Genomic DNA, 21,548 nt, shown 5'->3' with positions numbered 1-21,548 from the left:
GTATAACTGTGTATTGTGTTTTCTTATGATATTGTGCATATGACACTAAGTGGTACTGTAGTAGCTTCACACGTCTCCTAGTTCAGCCTAAGCTGCTCTGCTAAGCTACCATTATCTATCAGCCTAAGCTGCTAGACACCCTATACACTAATAAGGGATAACTGGGCCTGGTGCAAGGTGCAAGTACCCCTTGGTACTCACTACAAGCCAGTCCAGCGTCCTACAACCAGGAATTATTCTGATGACCAAATTTGTTTTATTGTCATGTGTATGTAAGTGTTTAGCTTCTAGCATGTTCTGTTACATTTCCTTAAGGATGCGTGTGTTTTCAACTGTCCAGTGTCTGCTAGAAAAATTAGGCTGAACCAAGTCATATAGTGGCTTGATACGTTGTGCATAATCTGGAACGTATGTTCTGCCAAAATTAAAGAAACCTAGTAATGACTGCAGTTTCTTAAGGGTGTTAGGAGGGTGCAGTTGAGCACATTTCTCCAGAAAGTGCGGGCCAGGCTCTTTCCCTCGTTTGATAGCTCATATCTCAGGAACAGTACACTGAGAAAGGCTATTTAACTTTTTTAAAGTTGAATTTGTAACCGAGGTCTGCAAATCCCAAAATAATCCCATCGACCCTTGCAAGATGAATATCCAGGTCGTCGTCCGTGAGATATATGTCATCCACATACGATAACGCCTCGGGATCAATATCATGTAATATTGATGTTACACGGGCTGAAAATAGCCCTGGGCTGTTCTTATAGCCTTGGGGTAAACAACAAAAGCATTTCTGTGAGCCAAATGGGAATGCACTGAGGTCCCGACTTTCATGTGCTAAATTCTGGCAGAAAAAGCCATTAGATATGTCTAATGTTGTTTTATATTTTTTACGCACTATATTGTTTATTAGTGCTGTGCTATGTGAGTTTTGTATAGCATATGTGCGTGTATGACTATTTAAATGTCTGTAATCAATGACTATTCCGTATGAATGGTCTGGCTTTGCAACAGGGAATAATGGGTTATTCATTGTAGATGTACAGGGCTCAATTACTCCGTGGTACTCAAGCTGGGTGAGGATTTCCCTCACCGGAGCTTTCGCTTCATGTTTGACAGGATATTGTGGCTGCGGTTGGGGTGTAGACCTAACGGGAATAACATGACAAAGAGACTCCTTGTCCCATCCTACATGATTGCGGTATAACGCAGGTGCCTGCGCTAAAGCCCATTCAGCAGCATAGGTTTCTTTTTCTGCTTCCGTAACAAGATCAGAGAAAGAAGGCAAAATTACATCTTCCCCATGCAGGAGCTTACGGACATGTTCAGGTGGCCAGTCTCATTCGGCCAATAGGATATATCTAGTAAGTTCATCCCAAAAAATTACACTAATGGTGCGCTCCACGTCTGCCTCTATCTGAATTTTTAGATCATAAACCCTGTTGGGTGGGAGAACGCGGCCGTCTGCAGTTTCAACTGTGATAACATTGCTAGTTGTCGTCGCATCCAGATGATCTTTCAGACTCTGGCGACATATTGAGACCTCTGCTGCGCTGTCTAACAGAGTCACTGCCCACGTCTTGTTCCTCAACAGTGTTCTCAAGTATACTGGCATTTTTAGCTGTCAGTGCTGCCACCTTTTTCCTTTTAAACTGTGGCTTTTGCTGAGGAGTCTTTTCTTCTTTTTTAATGGTAGACTGCGGCGAGTCTTTCTTTTGTTTCACGTAGTCAGGACGTCAATCAGGACGGCCCCCTCTCTCGCTACATCTATCTGGTGCATCCTGAAAGGAACGAGAGGGACGTGAATCAGTATATCTGTCAGGAGTTTTAATGTTCTCCCTATTTCTGAGAATGTATCTCCTTTCACAGTTCTCCGGGTGTGGAGAATCAGCTCTCTTATTTCTTCTATCTTTGAAATATTTTTGTTTGTCCCAACGCTTCTTAGGGCCCTCTTGTGCCTGCTTTGTACCCTCTTATGGGTAGTACCTTGTAACTCCAATTTCTTTGGCTTGGCTCCCAAACTATCCCACCCTATACTAGTATAGGTGTCGGAAATTATTTTCGGAAGCTGTCTCTCTTGTTCCTCGAGTTTCCCAGAGACGCTGGCGTATTTGTTTTAACACCACCGGTAAATTGGCAAGTGTCAGGGTACCATGTGTGGTAGTGTATATAGCAGCGAAGACTGTACCCCATGTGACACAGTCATCCACTGAGGGAACCATCCCAAAGGGCAAGCACATAGTGAGCAGTCTATGTTTTTCCTGTTGTCCCGTATGGGGAAACACAGCTTCCAGCTGATTAGTTTTCTGGGTAATCCAGAACGGTATTTTTTCCCATTCTGTGGGTACTTTACCCATGATAGTATGCACTGTTTGTGGATTAATCCCAGTAGCCAATTGGTAACCACCAGATGCTGGCGTTGCTGGACGTGCTGGTGTAGTGTTCAAAGTTCGCATTACGAATTGAACTAATCGTCTTTATAATGTCACTAATTCATTATATAAATCTCGCAGATCTGCTATTGTCATATTTTGTATGTCTGGGTGAGGTGTGTATGTGGCAAACATAAGCCACGTTGGTCTGTCATTACTTAAAGGACCTACCCTCACTCTTTGTAGTACATGTGGTAGGGCGCCTTCAAACCAGTTTTGGTGCTGTTGGTATGGGAGCGATATTTCATGATAGTGGTGTGCTCGGTACCATTGAGGTACGTTTGTAATTTCATATGCGTGGAATGTATGTGTTCTCTGGTCCACCTCAGGAAAGGTGACCCAACAATAAAATGTTTCTGTTTGGTATGCTTCATTAGCTTCTATTATAAGAGTAAAATCCCTGCCCTCATCTGTGAGGCCATGCACTAATAAGTGTTGTGTTAGTGCTTGTCTAGCATTTTTAGGAATATCAATGGCGTTAGCCATTTTTGTTGAGAAAAACGGAACACCAAAATGGGGAGTAAAGTCCTTTTATGAGTTCGAGCTCGAACAACCTACAGCGTAATCAGGTGTCACCTTTTCAGCTGAGGAGAATTTTCCCAAACACCACGGACGTCTCCGTATAATGGTACTTAGGGTACCTGTTGTCTGTGAGATAGTGATAGTCGGGGTATCCGTAAATTAGTGCCTGAACACCATCGTTGGTGGCGCGATGTCGTAGTTTGGACTCTTGCTCTAGGCAAGACTGCTGGTTTGAGGATGACAGTACTTTTGTTTGTAGGCGACTAGGCCTATCCTTCAACAAGTCGCAACTGTTGTCCCAACCTTACCGGCTCACTAGCAGCACCTCACCAGAAACACAATAGTAAAAGGTGATTTGTGGCAGCCTTTACGCATGGACTCGAGAATAAGACATCTCAGGGAGTGTCGTGGTTAAACGGAGACTACCCCTTTCTCACAGATATATCATGTCTCATACAAACACAGGCAATGACAAGGATGCAGTAAAGTTTCAATAGTTTTTATTTAACACAACTGCAATTTACGATATGTTGCATGAGCTGCAATGATTAGGATAATGAATAGTGCAAGAAACAGAATTGTGAAGACGAGAGTCATTATTACAAAGTCCCCCACCATCTTGCAATGCATGTAAAAGACATACAAGGTGTAATATGCCCTAATACCCTAATGTGATAGGCCTAACCTCCTACCTAAAGGAGAGTTGGGTTTGTTGAACTAATCTGCCAATGCCATTTCCACGAGAGGAGCCCCCAACCCTTGTTACCTTGGAATGAGGTCTCTATCTCAGACTCCGCAGGGACACGAAGACTGGGTCAGCGTCAAGACGACATGCAGCATCGATATCAGCGATGGTGGCGATGCCCTCTGGTCAGAATCCCTCTGATTATCTGTCTAAAGTGGGATGTATTTATACAGATCTACCAGGACCCCTGACGTAGGTGTGTTCCCAAACAATAGATAACAGATGTGCTTGGGACGGCAATTAATATAAACAATCCCTCGAAAGTATAGAGAGGGAAAACCCCTAAGCGTGAACACCTACTGTTTGTTTGTCTTTGTTGCTTGCTCTTGACGCCTTAGCGCGGTGTCACTGATAATGCAAAGCATAGCAAGTGGCCTAACTATAAACAAAGCAGCCATTTTAGATTAATTAAATAATTAAATGTGCTAAGACAGAGCAAGCTAAGTAGGTTAAATAGGTGACGGGGGCACGAGTCTGCAAGCCAAAGGCTAAGCTAACTCCTGTAATCCCATTAAAACAAACTAGGATTCACTACACCCGGCACTAGGAAAGCCTGATTATAACAAGTCATTTACACTTTTATACATTGAGAGAGAGGCCTGTGCTCTCTCAGTGCTTACCCAAACACAGGGGAATGCCAAGAGACCTGTGACTTATTTCTCAGTTACAGTAGATCCTGTAGCTTCTGCGCTGCCTGTTTGTCTTAAAGCGGTAGTGGCGATCAGCACAAGAATACAGAGCTGTGAAAATATTGTAATGGGTCATACATTAACTGTGTACATCCCACACTCTGTTGTTGATCAGAATAAGAACCAAACACCTGGCAAACAGTCGTCTTACCAAACATGAGCAAGTAATTTTGGCTACAGAGAATGTTACTAAACGCTGGGGTGTTTTGAATACTTCAACTTTACTACCTATACCTGGTCAAGAAAGTAATGATAAATATGGAGTGGGACATGATTGTCTCAATGTTACGGAATTATGCACCAAGATGAGACCAGACATACAGGATGAACCGTTACCTGGATCTGATTTTGTCCTCTACTTTGATGGTTCATGTCTGCAGGACAGTGGAGGACGTCTGAGAGCGGCTTATGCTGTCTGTACCTTTCTGAAGTTGTTGAAGCCTCCTGGCTTCAAGGAATATTCTCTGCACTGGTGGCTGAATTGATTGCTCTTACTAGAGCAGGCTGCATCTCTGATCAATGGAAAGTGACTATCTTTACCAATAGTAAATACGGACTTGGTGTTGTTCATTACTTCAGACAACTATGGTCCCAGAGAGGGTTTATGACATCCTCTGGATCACCGATCCAAAATGGAGAACAAGTGAAAACCTCCTTGATTCTTTACAGTTGCCTGAATAAGTTTCAGTGGTCAAATGCCCTGTACACCATGATGGAGATGATCATGTGATTTTAGGCAATAGTTATGCAGACAAAATTGGAAAGTATGGTGCTCAAAATGTTTGTACCTTAACGGGGAACACATGTATGATGCAATGGATGAGACTACCTACAACCTTTAGTTAACAGCAGTTAATACGTGGGAAGAGGTGAAGAGGCTTCAAGAGGAAGTGTCTGAGGAGGAGCAGCAGAGTTGGGTCAGAGCAGGATGTGCCAAGTGAAAGACGATGATATTTAGGTTTCCATGGATGGAAGACTAGAGTTGCTAAATAGTTTGTTTTGTCCTATGACTAGACATTTCCGCTGTCTAGCTCATGTTGGCAGGGATGCTATGGTGAGGTTGTTCAGACATACCTGGTTCAATCATAGGTTCAGATTGATGGCTGAAGCATTGTCATAGGTGCACCGTGTGTCAAAAGAACAATGTTGGAAAGAGAACTGCAATCACACTGAGTCAAATAGGAACATCAGGTGGGCCTTTTAACAGGATGCAGATGATCTTTATTGAGATACCTATGTGCAATGGATTTAGGTATGTTCTGGTCATTCTGTGCATCTTTTCCTGTTGGGTTGAGGCGTATCCGACTTGGCTCACTGTAGCAAAATTGCTGTTAAGGGAGCTTGCTCCTGATTTGGCTTCACAACTTCTTTAGAATTGGATCTCAGGACTCATTTCAATAATGAGGTCCTGCAATTGTTGTGTGCAGCACTGCAAATGGAATAGAGACTGCATTGCAAATAAAGACCACAGGCTTTGGGTCTTGTGGAGCAGGTGAATGGCACGCTGAAATCCAGACTAGCAGAAGTATGCACTTCAACATCTTTGAAATGGCCTGATGCTTTGCCTTTGGGCTGAAGCAGAACCAATCAAATCTTGTTCTGTGGTGGTGAATGAGTCGAACTCAGAATCAGACCGTGACAAAGGACTTAGTGGGTCATTACAACCCTGACAGTCTTTGACCGCCAGGTCTATTTTGGTGGATTTCACCACCAACAGGGTGGCAGTGAAATCCTGGGGATTACGACTGCGGTGGAAGCGCTGCGGTCGCACTGCCGGGACCTGCGGCTTCCTGCCACTTTTGTCCCGGCGGGAGTAATCCACCAGGGCAGCGCTGCTTGCAGCACTGCCCAGAAGATTACGAGTCCCCCTCCCCGCCAGCCTTTTCATGGCGGTTTGCACTGCCATGAAAACGCTGGCGGTAAGGGGAGTCGCAAGGCCCCTGGGAGCTCCTGCACTGCCCATGCCACTGGCATTGCCAGTGCAGGAGCCCCCTGCCACAGCCCGTGCAGCTTTTTACTGTCTGCAACTGCACCCGTCGCGCAGCCGCAACACTGCCAGCTCCATCTGGAGCCGGCTCCTGTGTTGCAGCTGAGATCCCCGCTGGGCCGGCAGACAGAAACCAGGTTTCCGCCCGCCGGCCCAGCGGGGATCTCATAATGCCCATGGCGCAAGTGCGGCTGCATTGGCGGCCGTCTGGCGGTCAGAGGTCGTAATGACCCCCTTAGTGCTGTAAGAAAGTGAGTGGAAGCTGGAGACGAATGGCCCAGAAGAAAATAGAAAGAGAGAGAAAGAAAGTGAGCTTGCCTAAAGGACATTTGCCACAGACAATTGCTGAAGAGACTGAGAACGCAGGCTTGAGCGAAAGTTAGGACAAGGGTGTGGCAGTAAGAAATAAAAATAAAATAAAAAAAGCGCCCAGTCGGAGGTACCTGAATGGACCTACTTTTCAGATGACACAGATAAAGAGTTCTAAGAGTTCTGGGAATATTGGAGTCAACATACAAGTTTGACTGAACCTCCATGAACTTAATATTGTAGTTGAACTGTACCTCACATTTTCATTCTCATGATAAGTTTGATCTGTGTAATCATTAGAGACATTTACATTGACTGGGACAGGGAATTTAGAAGAATACCTAGGGCCGTGTAGAAGAAAAAAGAGTTGCCTTTAGAAGAACACAGAGTAGAGCTAGGGAAGTCTGATGAAAATCTGTACATAAGTTATTGATGAACATTTGGGCATTCAAACTTTGCTGTTTGCATCAGTGATGTTAACAAAGAGATAATTCTGCTGCTGCTGCATTTTAATCTTTTAATCTTATCCTGGGTTGCTTGTATTGCCATTCAGGGAGGACTGAGTTTGGCAGTTTGGGCTGAGCTGTTCTAGTTGGAGCAGGGTGAAGACTGTTTGCAAAAAGCTCTGTCTAATTGAGGTGGCGTGGTGTGCAAATTAACAATGGACAGTAATGCAGCCTTGAGTAATCACCAGTGATAAAATTAATTCAAGCAATCTACCCATCACTTTTAGCATACTTTAGCATGTCACCCTACGTAGGATGAGTATGCCCACACTGGGTCCCTTGCACACTGTCACTGGAACCAAGCTATACCCAGGTGATAAGCCCATAACAAGGGTGAAACTGGTCGTGGGTTGCTTTTGTTCCAGTTTAGGGATGACCTGGCTTGGCATATTGCTTGATTTCAACTTAGGTGGCATGGTGTGCAAAATAATGCAGGACTGAGATGCAGCCCGGAGTAACTACCAGTGGCTGAGATTAATTTAGCCATTCCATCGATCACTTTTGGTACATTTTAATATTACAAGACCACAACAGCATTTGCAGACAATAATGCCAAAATAGTTATTTATTTGCATTGATTTCTGTAATGCTGGCTGGGCCACAAGGATGGCTGGATGCAGTGCAGAAAACACATTTGCAGTGTAGGGAAAATGGATAACTTGCCATATAGTAATAGAGAACATATCCTTGCATGGGGAACAGTACACATTAAAACTTACAATCCCTGAAATGTGTCTGCCAGTATAAGACAAAAGTAAAGCATTGCTGTGCATATTAAGAATCTAACGGTCCGATGTACAACGCCTTTTTGTGGTCGCAAAAGATGAAAATCGCCGTTGTGACCGCAAAATGGCCAAGACGATGTACCATCCCTATTTTTGGAGTTGGTACACAGTTACTGACTCGTAAAATAGGGATTGGGACTCGTAATTAGGAAGGAGTTTCCTGGTAAATTATGTTTTGTTTGCTTATTCACTTACTAATTTGTAAACTTGCGACACAATCCCTCACGGCTACATTCACAGACTCATTCCCACATTCAGTTGCTCACTAACTCACTTGCTCAATCACTTGGACACACACTCCTGATTCATTAACCCATTCAATCACTATTTCACTTATCTACTCACTTGTTTATTCCCTCACTCGCTTTGACAGTCATATGCTCATTCAAAAACCCACAAATCCGTTCACTTCCCCATTCACTCATACATTCACTATTTCTTATTCTTTTACCACTCATGTGCTTTTTAACATTCAAACTATGTTACTTTATAACATATTGCCTCAGACAAGTATGTGTGACAAGCAGCTAAAATAGTGACTCCAGATGTGCAAAGACAGAGAAAGTGAAATTAAAAGTGGAGGAGTCACATGTTTGCGGACTTGGCAGACTGGACTCAGGCTACATGAAAAGCTTTGGAAATTCTCTCCAGCTGTTTCGTGCTTGCCCTGCAGGCATTTACAGGTCCTCCATTAGCATGCCTAAAGACAAAAACGTGTCTTTAAAAATCCATTTGGAGGTTCAGCGCCACCACCATCAGCAGCACTTCAAAGGCTTTAATGAATGTAGCAGTGCTTCGGAGTGTGCGCAGATTGTAGGTGTCTGCGCGGAGGGAAATCTACGCGTGCGCACCCGCACAGGCGAACAGTTTAGAGGGCACTATGGTGGTAGCCCAAATCAAGTACTAATGGTTTCAATAAGTAAACATGGACTCAACCTTTTGTACATGTAGCACAGATCAGAAAGCTTAATTTAGGAGTAATGTGTACACCATTTGTCAGTACCAAAACAATTACAAAGTAGCAAACACAAGACAATACAAATCCTCTCCAATTTATAAAAGTAGAGAAAAGGGTAATGAGGAAAATAGACACCAAAACAACAAAAGCAAATACAGGCAACCAGAAATATGTTTTTTTAAAGTGCAAAGTGCCAATCAGAGCTATCTTGTCATGATAGACCAGGTCAAAGTCAAAACTTGTGGGGAAATGTGTTACATGAGGCAGGATAGCTGTTAGAGAAAGCCCCAGTGAGGCCATAGACATTTGGAGGGAAAGCTCAGAGTGGGAGAAATTCAATCTTCGCACCCAAGAAACATCCCTCACTGGCCAGATACTTTCAGCTTCTTTTCCCAGTAAAGATTTCGACCTTCAGACTAAGAAACATTGTTGGAATTCTAGCTTCTTTCAATCAGCAAACCAGCAAGCTGAATATGACTGGTGATGTAAGATCAGCAGCAGTTGCTTGGCTGTGGTCCGGTGGTAGCCTCAGTTTTTGCCAAAAACTCTTGGAAAAAATTCTAACTCCCAGCTTTTAGGGTTAAGCGGGAGGAGTACACTTTGGCAGTTATCCAAGAACCCCAAGACCTTAGGGACACCTCTTGAGGGTCCAGACACACTGCAGGTGAAGCCAAAAGCAGGGTCCTGGTCACGTCCAGTTGTAACTTGCCAGCTGGCATCTTCAGGAAGATGGGCTTCTTGCTGCTCTAGTGTCCTTAGAGTCTATACGTTGGCCCTGGGTTCAAGTGGGAGCAGGTGCAGTCCTTAAGTGTTTTGTCCACAAGTTACCTTAGAAGCAGTCCTCTCTCTCAAGAAGAGGTTCAGAAGGTGCAGTCCTTCCTCCGTTTTCTAGAGGTCCAGCAGTGTTCTGAAGGAGGTATCCAGGAGTGCCTCTTTCTTTCACAAAACCTTTCTTCCACTGGTCAGAGGTCTGGGCAAACCCCTGATGCCTGGCTAGGGAACTGAGGAACTCCCCCAGCAAACCAGGTATGGAACAGGCTTTCACCTCACTGGGATTGATCCCTTGCTGGCTACTTGGACAATGGCAGGCCTAAATGTGAGCTACATCTGCCTGTGATGGGCTGACCCTTTGAAGCTCATACAGTTGGTGGGTGTATCCTCCAGGCCATTCCGTAAGGATGATGTCATACCTCCTCTGAGCCAAGGACTGTATCTTCCCTTTTCTGAGAGCAAACCAGATCTCCCAGCAGGCTTCTGGGTGACAGTTGGGAGACAGTTAAAGCAGAAAGATGCAAGCTTTTCTGAAAGTGGCATTTTCAAAATAGTAATTTAAGATCTGAAGACCACCAGATTGTATTTTAAATTCTTATTAATTTGAGTAATTGAACCACTGTTCTAACTATTCCCAAACTGAGGTTATGGATTATAAGGTGTTATAATGTAACCCAGTGTTTTGTATGGGAGAGCCAGATTTCCAACAGTGACTTTGGATATGTTTTACTGCCAGGACACTTCCAGGACATGTAAAACGTACACAGTCCTACTTTTTAAATACCATGCACCCTGCACTACGGCCATTTAGGGCCTAAATTAGGGGTGACTTTTAATTATTAAAAAGGAAAATTTAAGTCTGGCAAAAGGTTTATTTTGCCTGGGCAAATCTGCAGTTTTAAAACTGCACATTCAAGCTGCAGTAGCAAGCTTGAAGACATGCTTTTGCATTTTGACTTTAGTGGTGGCACACTAGATGCTGCAGTCCTCTAGTCACATTTAACCTACAGGCCCTGGGTACACAGAATACCATATAGAAGGGGCTTATAGGTAAGGTAAATAAGCCAATCAGAGATTATTCAATTGTACACATATTTTAAGGGTCATAGCACATGCACTAGGCAGTGGATGTAAGTGTCCCCGTGTTTAGAGTCTATTCACCAGCAATGAAATCCAGTAGAAAGTAAAGGGGGTGACAAGTCTCAAAATAACATTTCCTTACACCAATCTACAGGGTTATATGCACCAATAACATCTAAGATAAAGGTATACACAGAGCTTTGTGTCAAAATAGGTAGAGAGGGTGAGGTTTGCATTGCTCAAGAAACTGATAGCTCTCTGTTCCCAGGCTGGAAAAATGTTTGGGTCTGTATGGGAATCCGGTTAGCTGCAGAAGCAAGGCTGAAATTGGAAATTGGACTCCTGGAAAGGAGTCCTGAAAGATCTAGCAATTTCTCTTGACAGGCCTGCCAGACCTGTCAGTGACCTTTTTTTGGTCTTTAATATATTTCCATAAGAAGGTGAAAAACTCTGGGTCAATATCTGGGGTATCCAAACATTATCATTCTATGAATGGCAAGGACATTCTACTCTTAAGCTGTTCTTTACCTCTTTCAGCAAGAACTTCCTCAATCTAGACTGGACATCGAGTGGTGTTTTAACTGAACTAACCCAGTCTCACAAGTGTGGATGTACTGTCTCCTCAGGGTCAAAACATATTTTTAAAATGTCAAAAGGAAAAGACATATTGGAAAAGTTTGTCCCAGAATCCTGGTCATCATACCTTTGCCCTTTAGGCAACGGGGCCACAGATAGTTTACATCCTCTGCAGATTAATCAGCCTTGCCATCATCCTGGGTGTCCGGGTCAGATGGGCATAATCAGGACATTTGTCCTCATCAATCTGTTATGATTCCATGCAAAGGAAGTCCAAATAAGCAGCTGTAAGGTTATCTAAGTCATTCTCCATACAAAGTCTCCTTTTAGGTATCGATGAGGGAGTGTCACTCTGCAGTTGGGAAGGGTCAGACACTGGTAACAAGGAGGAAACCCTTTTTGAGTTTTGGGGTCAAGGGACCCAGGGAGATAAAAAAATGAATTTAAAATATATCTTTGGCTGACCTGATCCATTATAGGTATGTCCCTCCCTAGAACATATTCTTTTCTTTTGAGGTAGACAAGATCCCAAATTCTAGCACACTTATCGAAGTAGGTTTAGGAGCTCTGCTAATAAACTTCCTGGGCTAGCAGTTCACCTTCCTAGCAGGGTAGCACACTGGAATTCCTGATTTGGTCATGACTCCAGCAAATGGAAACATCATCCTTCCTATCATCAAGAAACCGATAAGAAGTGGAGACCCTGCAGGATGGATTACTTCACCTCCTGATAAACATGTCAGATACTCCGGTTCAGCTGGACACTGGATCCATTAGGTGTGGGAACGGTTGCCTTTCTTCAAGGATGCAAGGGAAGGAATTATGCTTTTGCTTAATTTGCTATCTTGTCAGTCAATTCTCCTTCTTTCAAAGTAGAGCATGCATATATTGCTCTGTTGTATCTCTTGCATCTGACTCTAAGTTCAGCTTACACAATGAATGCTGTATAAGAGCCCATGAGGCACATGGAGCACAAGGTATAGGCAGATCCATGGTGAGACAACTGAGGCCACCTTTCATCACTGCGGGTTAGTCTAGCACATTTCAGTGGTTGGCCCTGAAGTACTGAAGTGAAATGTAGATTTTCCAAGTAGTTTATGATGGAAAGTCTTAATTTTATTAAAGACACGGAGGCGAGTATTATGCTTTCTTTTCCTGCTTTATTTCAAACAGCAGCCAAGAAGAAAAGCACGAATCCCAGGGGATTGCAAACAAGCAACCAATGGGATAACAGAAACTAAGATCATTAACCAATCAATGCAGAGCATCACATAAGATATACCTATCCTGACTGCAGGCAGCCCTCTTTTCGTTTGCGAGACAGTCAAGAAACAGATTTAAACAAAGGTACTATACAACAGATCAAACATATTGCTAGAATTAGAGCAAAAAAGTCTTGAATTCTGTCCAAATTAGGAACAATGTATGGTTTAACCAGATGCTGGGTGTACAGATCCGAGCTTCGTGAAAGTCGTGGTGAATGAGATCCTCGTGAAGGAAAGGCATCCGCTGACTTAAGTTGAGGAGGATGCTGAAGCGTTGGTATTGGCTAGAAAGGGAGGGAGATAACAAGATTAGTACAATAAGTGGTGGGATAATACTCGCCTCCGTGTCTTTAATAAAATTAAGACTTTCCATCATAAACTACTTGGAAAATCTACATTTTATGACAAGACCGGAGGCTCCTATTATGCTTGTTTAAAGCATGTCAATTACAATAGAAGTTGCTGAATTAACAGGTTTACAATAAAATGTACGAAAGGTAGAATCATTAGACCAATCTGCCGATCTTAGAATATCCTCCAATCTTGAGCCAGCCCAAAAGGCTTTTGATGCCATGGCACCTCTAGCAGAATGGGCACCAAATTTTGAAGTATCAATGCCCGCTAGTGACATTACCCATTTGACCCAACGGGCCAAGGTAGGAGAAGAAACCGGTTTATAAGGTTTCCTAAAGGAGATTAAAAGTTGGGAAGCAGAAGATGTTCTAAGATCGGACGTTTTTTGTTCATAAACTTTTAAACAGTTTCCTACACAGAGTTTTGGTTGATTTGGAAAAAAGGGATAAAACACAGAGGTAATATTGGTTTTAGTACGACGGGACACATTGAATAGAATACCAGACGGAGTGAATTGACGAGCCGAGATATCTAAGGCTCTTACATCTGACAAACGTTTTATAGAGACAAGACACAGTAACATTGTTAATTTGGCTGAAAGCATTTTCAGAGATAAGGATTCATTATCTTGCCAAGAGATAAACATTTGAAGGACTAGGTTGACGTCCCATATGGTGAAGTATTTGGGAATTGGTGGATTGGAAAATTTCACTCCTCTTAATAAACGACAAATCATAGGATGTTCTCCTACTGGTTTTCCGTTTATAAGAGGAAGATGTAGCGACAATGCTGATCTATAAAGATTAATGGTTCTGTAAGATTTGCCTGCGCTAGCCTGAGAGGCCAGGAAGTTAGCTATTAAAGTTAGATCTGCTGAAAAGGGATCGCATGATTTTCCCAAACACCAGCTAGACCAGATAGACCACGCTGACTTGTATGCTTTGGAAGTGCCGGGAGCCCAGGAGCTGTTGATATAAGCTGAAGCTTCGAGTGAAATTCCTGGATAAGACGATGAAGACCTGAGACTTTCCAAGCGGATAGAAACAGGGTTTTGTTGACAATGAGATCGTGGGGAAGACCTTCAGGATTGAGAAGTAGTGAGGGAAAGGAGGATAGCAGGACGGGAAAGTCGACGGCTAACTCCAGGAGAGTGGGAAACCATACTTGAGCTTGCCAGAACGGAACTATTAAGACTATAGTGGCTTTTTGTCGTCGGAGATGATTGAGGACTCTGTATATCATTATGAACGGAGGGAATGCATAGTGCGTTGCGGAATCCCACTGTTGGAGAAAGGCATCGGTCGCTAACGCATGAGGGTCTGGTCTCCAGCTGAAGAAACGAGGTAGCTGAGTGTTCAGACGGGATGCAAACAGGTCTGTGTGAAAGGGACCCCACTTGTGATGGATAGAGTTGAAGACTGAAGAGTGAAGTTTCCAGTCGCTGTAGTCTGAAAGATGACGAGAAAACCAATCTGCGACTGAGTTGAGAGAACCTGGTAAGTATTCCGTTTGAACTGAAATTTTTCTGTGAAGGCAGAAATCCCAAAAACTTTTTGCCAGTTCTGCTAGTGGTTTGGATTTGGTACCGCCAAGGTGATTTATATATCTTACCGCTGTAAGATTGTCCATACGAAGGAGTACGGAACAAGAAACTTTGTTTTTGGTGAAAGTCCTTATTGCAAAGGAGCCTGCAAGCATCTCTAAATAATTGATGTGCAATGAAGACTCCTGTCGAGACCATGTGCCTCCAGTCGATATGTGACCACACCTTGTGCCCCAACCTGTTAGGCTTGCATCGGATTCTAACACAAGATCTGGGACTGAGGCAAAGATGGTCCTGCCGTTCCAGGCTTCGAGGTGATCCAGCCACCATTGGAGTTCTGTACGGGATTCAAGATCGAGGGGGATGAAATCTGAATAAGCAAGACCTTTGCGAAGATGACGAATTTTTAATCTCTGAAGAGCCCGATAGTGAAGAGGGCCTGGAAAGATTGCTTGAATTGAAGAAGAAAGAAGACCTACAATTCTTGCAAGAGACCTGAGGGAGAGAGAAGTCTGCTGTAAAGATAGGGTTATCTCGGATTTGATGTGTTTTATTTTTGAGATCGGGAGTTGAAGGAGACCTTGAGGGGAATTGATCAGGAATCCTAAGAATTCCATCTTTTGTGAAGGGGTAAATATTGACTTCTGCTGGTTTACTAGGAAGCCTAGGTCTGAAAAAAGGGAGATGGTGTAAGCGAGTTGGGACTTCAGAATAGAAATGTCTTGATGCATTAGAAGAATATCGTCTAAGTATATTATTAATCTGAAACCTTGAGATCGAAGAAGAGCTACTATAGGTTTCATTAGCTTTGTGAAACACCAAGGAGCTGAAGAGAGACCGAAGGGAAGACAAGTAAATTGATAGGTATTGAGATTCCATTGAAATTGAAGGAACTTTCTGTGAGAGTAGTGAACTGGAACTGTTAGGTATGCGTCTTGGAGATCTAGACGGACCATCCAGTCGTTGAGAAGTAGGGAATCTCGGAGCTGGAGAATGGTTTCCATCTTGAAGTGTCTGTATACAACAAAGTGATTGAGTTGCCTGAGATTGATGACTTGTCTGATTTTCTTGTTTTTTCTTATTACTAAAAACAGTGGGCTTATGAAGCTTGAAGGAAGGGGAAATGCCGGTTGAATAGCTTGTTTCTGAAGAAGCTCTTGTATTTCTGCAGAGATTAGGTCTGACATTTCTTTTGAAAATTTGAGAGGGGGCAGCGGAAAGTTTTGATAGGGACTCTCGTAAAATTCTATTAAATAACCTTTGATTGTGTTGAGTACCCAGGGATCTGAGGTAATCTCTATCCATTTGTGGAGAAACAATTTTAGACGACCCCCTACAGAAGGATGGCCAGAAGGAAGGTTTACCTGAATTGTTGTAGGATCTGCGTTGGTTCCTCCCTCTGTATCCTCTGGAGCGCTGGGGGTAGAACTGGGGACGAAAGTCTTGTTGCTGTTGTTGCTGGTAAGCAAATGAACCTCTGAAGCCTTGGTTTCTGGAAGGGCGGACGGTGGAGCGGCTTCTGCCTCTACCGGCCCTGACAAAAACCCGAGAATTAAAAACCTTTTTAAATGATTGTTGGGCTTTGTTAATTGAAGCAAAAGTGGTAACATATTTGCTTAGTTCCTTTATGAAATTGTCCCCGAACAGTAAGCCATCGGCTTTGGCTCCTGGATCTTTAGACGCCAAATTTGCAAGTTTAGGGTCAAGCTTAAGCAGAAGACCTTTACGGCGTTCATGCGTCATGGCTGAATTGGCATTACCCAGCAAGCAAAAAGCTCTCTGAGTCCAGAGAGAGAGTTCTTCTGGGTCAATAGACTCATCATTGGCTCTAGCTGATTCAGCTAGATCAAAAATGCGGGATAACGGCCCGACCAGATCCAGTACTTTATCTTGACATAGAGCCCATGCTCTGTCCACCCCTTTGCGTGGGTCCTTGCCAAAGTTGGAGAAGAATGTTAGGAGGGACGGGTCTATGGCAGGGGTATCGGTAATGTGTAACGGGAGGGAAGGTCTGGGACATTCAGCTCGTAGTCTTGAACGAACTTGTTTGTCTAGAGGAAGTCGCAATTTAGCTAAAATATATTTTGCTACATGATCGGAGGGAACCCATTCTGTCGAATTAGGATGGTGGATTAGTCCAGGGTCAAACATGGGGTTGCCGTCAGAATCTAAGAGGGGGGGATGGGATTGGCTAGATGAAGCTAATTTTGATTTTTTAGGAAGAGGTCCGATCCAAAAATTAGAGTAATTATCGTCCTCAATGTCTGACGAGGAGACAATAGAATCAGCATCGTCATCGGTATCTTTAATATCCTCAATCACAATTTTTTGAGTCTTGGGGACATTTTTCGACTTACTTTTACATTTTTGACCCAAATCTTTATTCCCCTCCGAACTGGGAGGCCTTTGAGGGACTTTGTCCTCTATCCCGTGTGAGTTTGACACACCAACCATAAGCGCAGACGAGTCATTAGACTGACTTTGAGAAGCCTCCGGGGCTTTGCGCTTTCTGCTTTCCCCCGCAGAATGGGCCATTTGCGATTGAGATAGACATGAGGACATAGTGGACTGAATTTGTTTAGAAATTTTGTCCATAGAAGCAGAAACTGCTTTCTTGACAGAGGATTGAATGAAGCTATTTAAATTATAGGAGAAGTCTTCTTGAGAGTCTTCATTAGATTTAAAGTAGTCTGAAAAATCCATAGCTATGACAAAGAGAGAAAAAACGGTGTTTAAAAGGGTTAAATTTGAAAACACAGGCTTTCAGGTTAATGACCTGTGACTCACCGAACAAATATGCGAGGAACTCTTGAGAAGAATTACTGCCAGCTCTCCGTGAACAGTCTCAGCTGCTCTCAGCTGCTTTTGTTTATACAAGCGTGGCTAATTGCAAAATCAATAAAAGCCTTCAAGCTTTTAACTCGTGTTTTAGAAGCGAAACGAAGAATGGCAGTGAAGCGGCAGAAAAAATCAATAGAGCTGTCAAAGCTTTCACCCAGCGACGCTCTGCGGTGAAAGGAATGTGTTGGACTGAAGCCAGCTGCCAGAGTAGAGGTCGCGTCAGCCGGCGTTCAGGATAGAACGTTCGCGGCGACGCGCCTCTGACAAACGGAATTCGAGAAAAAAGACGTGTGGAAGTGTCAAACTACCAAGTATTACAAAAATTCACAAGAAACGATACAACAAGAGTTTTAACACGATAATAAATGAACATATAATATAATATAAATACAAGGAAATAACAGATAATATAAGGAGCAATGAAGGGTATACTTATCTTGACTGCGAGCAGCAAGAAAAGAGGGCTGCCTGCAGTCAGGATAGGTATATCTTATGTGATGCTCTGCATTGATTGGTTAATGATCTTAGTTTCTGTTATCCCATTGGTTGCTTGTTTGCAATCCCCTGGGATTCGTGCTTTTCTTCTTGGCTGCTGTTTGAAATAAAGCAGGAAAAGAAAGCATAATAGGAGCCTCCGGTCTTGTCATAAAATTTAAATTCAAACCAATTAGACCTCCTCTTGGATTGCTCGAGGTTCAGTGCAATAGTGCGATAATCAACACAAATGTCAAGGGAGTGACCTGGGTCGAGAAGAGGTGAGGTTTCCTTGGAAACAGCTCTCACTTTGCTACTTTTCTAGTCCTGAAGACCCTATCTAGTCAGGCATGAGGTGAGGCAGGTGGCCTTCTCCGAGGGGCTAGAGGTGCAGGAGTTTGACTGAAAAGGTGAAAATGGGGAGGAGAGGGATGCTGCTTTCCTTCGCTTGTACACAACCTGAATCCCAAATGACTCTGAGTGCAGATAACCAGTGAATTGCTGTTCGTTTTTTTGGTTATTTATTACCATTTAAACATACCTATGTTGTATCCTGGCGCAGCTTAGCACAGTGGTGATGGACCAGATGTCAATTGGTTGAAAAGTACCATAGGGTTCCAGGTTGTTTTAGTGGTGGGTGTCTGGGATTACAGTGTGCTGTCCTTGATGGACTGTTATGGCTTAACAGTCTACTTAACTGAACTGAAATATGTACCTCGCATAACATTCACATGTATTAGTCTATAGTAATGACTCTGGAACAGGTATTTATGGGCTATTACTGTGGTAAGTATACCTGCATGGTACTCCTGGTAGCTTTGAGAAGTAAGTTAGTGATCTTGCATAAGCAATTTAGATTCATTCGGCAGTATTGAGGCACTTGCTATACCATACGTGAGCTCATTTGTGAAAATGATCTCACAACATGAGCATAACTGTTGTTCTCTCTTCGGTTCTTGGTCCTCTACTCAGTATCCCTCCAAGTGTCACACATAGAAGATGGATATGTCACATAGAGCAACCTCAAATCACGAAACATGAATATACAGAACAGCTTAAGTGGAACTCTTTTGCCTGCAGACTAAAATGTGAAAGGAACAAATGACGTCACTCACAATGGTGAACACCAGTGATGTTCCAGTATGCTAAACACAAAGCCAATGGCAGAAGAGGACTGAGCTACGGCCCATTCATTTTATGCGGGTGTATGAGCAGGTGCAACATGTGAATAACAATTTATCTGATCAAGGGCTGAAGGAGCCTGGCTACGTAAATGTCCCTTTGTATTACACTTATGAATATGATGTATTAAATACAAATCGATATTTTCGAAGAGGCGTCCTGCAAATATAACTCAGAATGGAAAGTCAGAATGTAAGAGTAATAAAAAATATGTTTTAAAAATGATACATTCCAATGCGCTGCCAAAACAGATCTACCTCTTAACCAGAACTAAGAGCACCATCATCGGCAAAGTCTAAAGGCTGGTATCCAATACTAGACCTATTGGTTTTTTTTGCCCATGAACCAAAAACTACAGAGGAGACTCAGGGCCTGATTCTAACTTTGGAGGACGGTGTTAAACCATCCCAAAAGTGGCGGATATACCACCTACCGTATTACGAGTCCATTATATCCTATGGAACTCGTAATACGGTAGGTGGTATATCCGCCACTTTTGGGACGGTTTAACACCGTCCTCCAAAGTTAGAATCAGGCCCTCAGTCTTAATCTACATTAATCTTGCAGGAAGCAAAATAATACTGAGAATGGAGAACTCATTTAAAGACAAAGAAAAGGCGTATGGTTTTATAAAACATCACTTACCTGCACACATAGCTGTCAATTTTTATGACAAAAAGCGCAATAACTAAGAGGAGGAAAAATGAACAGCATCTTTTGTAGCCTCTTGTGTACCTATAGGAAGAAGATAAACAGAGTGACCCTTAGACGACCAGGTGTTCTATATCACACTCGGCGCTACTCTGCCGCCTGACAATCCTAACCCTATAAAAGTGAGGTATTTTCAGGGAAATTACACTCATCTTGACAAACGCAGTATGCAACACAGCAGCGCCATAAATTCTAAATTAAACCTCATTCCTCCAATGCCTTCCTGCAGCACAGGTGTGGACTTGAACTACTGGAAAAGAACCACTCATCAAACGCAGGAGAAACGTTAACATTACCGTTCTAAATCATAAACATAACAGTACACGAGGTCTGGGAAAGTCCATCTGTCCCAGAGAGAATGAAGAGATCATGGGGGATAGACAGACAGACATACAGATAGATTTTTCCTTGTTGTGCCTGCCTCGAGGAGGAGGATTTTGATTGCAACCCCCTGTCTATGATTCTTTGTAGTAAAAACCAATGGGTTATTGCTTGGGAACATTCATGTGTTGCAAAATAATGCAAGGCAGAGCATTTGGGCCATGGTGTTCAGCCCTTTAAACACAAGCTCTGAAGGTGTGGCAATGGGGCTATAGGGCTTCAAGATCAGAGTGAGGGAACGAATGTCATGGCCTCTGGGTGTTTGTGTGTATGGATGTGCATGCATTTGTGCGTTTATGACTGGTGTATTGGTTTATGTGTGTCTGCCATGTTTGGGGGGGCACTGCATATGCTTTCAACTATGAGAGTGTGAGGGGTGGGGTGATGAGCCCAGTGCACAATTACAACTGCCACCTTGGAATGATTTTTCTTAAGCTCAATCAAAAGCTATTCCAAGATGGCTGCCAAATATTTGCTTATGCTAAGTACTTCATGGTTTCCTTTGCTCTATGCCTGAGCCTATTCCAGACTAATTTATCCAACTTTTCCATTCATTAGATTCACCTCCAGAACAGTTGCCCTGTGGTCCTCTTGTTTTCTCACTTGGGCACAGGTGGCCCTTGGCCTGGACTTTCTTTAGCTTAATGGATTTCAGAGTTGGGATCTTTACTTCTTTATACTACATATACAAGTTGCACTGCACGAGACAGCGGTTGGACTGCATGAGACAGAAGGTGTGGAAATCTGCCAACCGCTCTCTCTTTGGGTGTGTTTCTGTATGTGTTAGCCCTTGCACCTTAAATGCCTGAAGAAGAATACTGACTCCTACTTGTGTCTTTCACTGTATTCTTGATCTGTTCATGAATGGCTAACTTCATTCAGTGATGTACATCTCCATTTCAGGGGCTGTTACAGCTACTGGCTGAGCATCTGGCTTCATGTTTCTTTTTTCATACACCAGGTATTTATTTTTCTGTTAACTCTTAAGGTTTATCTTGGGATTTATTTTTGGGCCTGCAAGGTTTATGGAGAAGTGAATTTCTTTCCTACCATTTTTGTTAATGGTCATGCTGGCATTTTTGTCTGTGGTTCTTTTGGTTTCTCCCTGCTCTGGTAGATCTTCCGTCTTCTGTCTACAATCTGGTTCCCTTTTTTCACTTTTGGCTTTCCTGTTGCAGATGTGTATCACTCCACTGGTGCCCTTGGTGCCTATGGCATTTTCTGGTGTGCCAATCTATCGGGTTGGCTCTCCATAACCCTTGATGGAGTCACCCTATTCTTAGTATCTCTACCTCCCTCAGTGGTCTTCAAAAGGATCACATCTCCACTATTCTTTTTGTCCAACTATAGATTGTGAGTTTCTTGTGGCTATATAGCTGCCTTTGCTCATTCTAAATGACCCATGTGTGCAAGTGTAGGCAGATCGGATAGAACAGGCAGATCTAT

The 21,548-nt window shown here is 43.2% G+C and overlaps 2 protein-coding genes across 4 annotated transcripts in view; both read right to left on the bottom strand.

Annotated features, from left to right (window-relative positions):
• LOC138246152 (histo-blood group ABO system transferase-like) overlaps positions 1 to 21,548 on the bottom strand; it is a 384,171-nt gene that overhangs the window by 247,757 nt on the left and 114,866 nt on the right. For 2 of the 3 annotated variants that reach the window (XM_069200432.1, XM_069200433.1), the window contains exon 4: positions 19,656 to 19,745. The exons of the other annotated variant lie outside the window; for it this stretch is intronic. In XM_069200432.1, the coding sequence (XP_069056533.1) occupies positions 19,656 to 19,745 (90 nt within the window). The remainder of the gene's footprint in view (positions 1 to 19,655; positions 19,746 to 21,548) is intronic. 3 annotated transcript variants of the gene reach the window in all.
• Positions 12,492 to 17,216, bottom strand: LOC138245894 (uncharacterized). The gene is made up of 2 exons (XM_069199906.1): positions 15,878 to 17,216; positions 12,492 to 12,900 (listed from the first exon to the last, which is right to left on the bottom strand). The coding sequence occupies exons 1-2, from the start codon at positions 17,214 to 17,216 to the stop codon at positions 12,866 to 12,868; spliced, it is 1,374 nt and encodes a 457-aa protein (XP_069056007.1). The 3' UTR covers positions 12,492 to 12,865.

Source organism: Pleurodeles waltl, chromosome 7 (assembly GCF_031143425.1).
Source record: "Pleurodeles waltl isolate 20211129_DDA chromosome 7, aPleWal1.hap1.20221129, whole genome shotgun sequence".
In the NCBI taxonomy this organism is placed as follows: domain Eukaryota; kingdom Metazoa; phylum Chordata; class Amphibia; order Caudata; family Salamandridae; genus Pleurodeles; species Pleurodeles waltl.
This window is presented reverse-complemented; position numbering and strand designations above follow the sequence as displayed.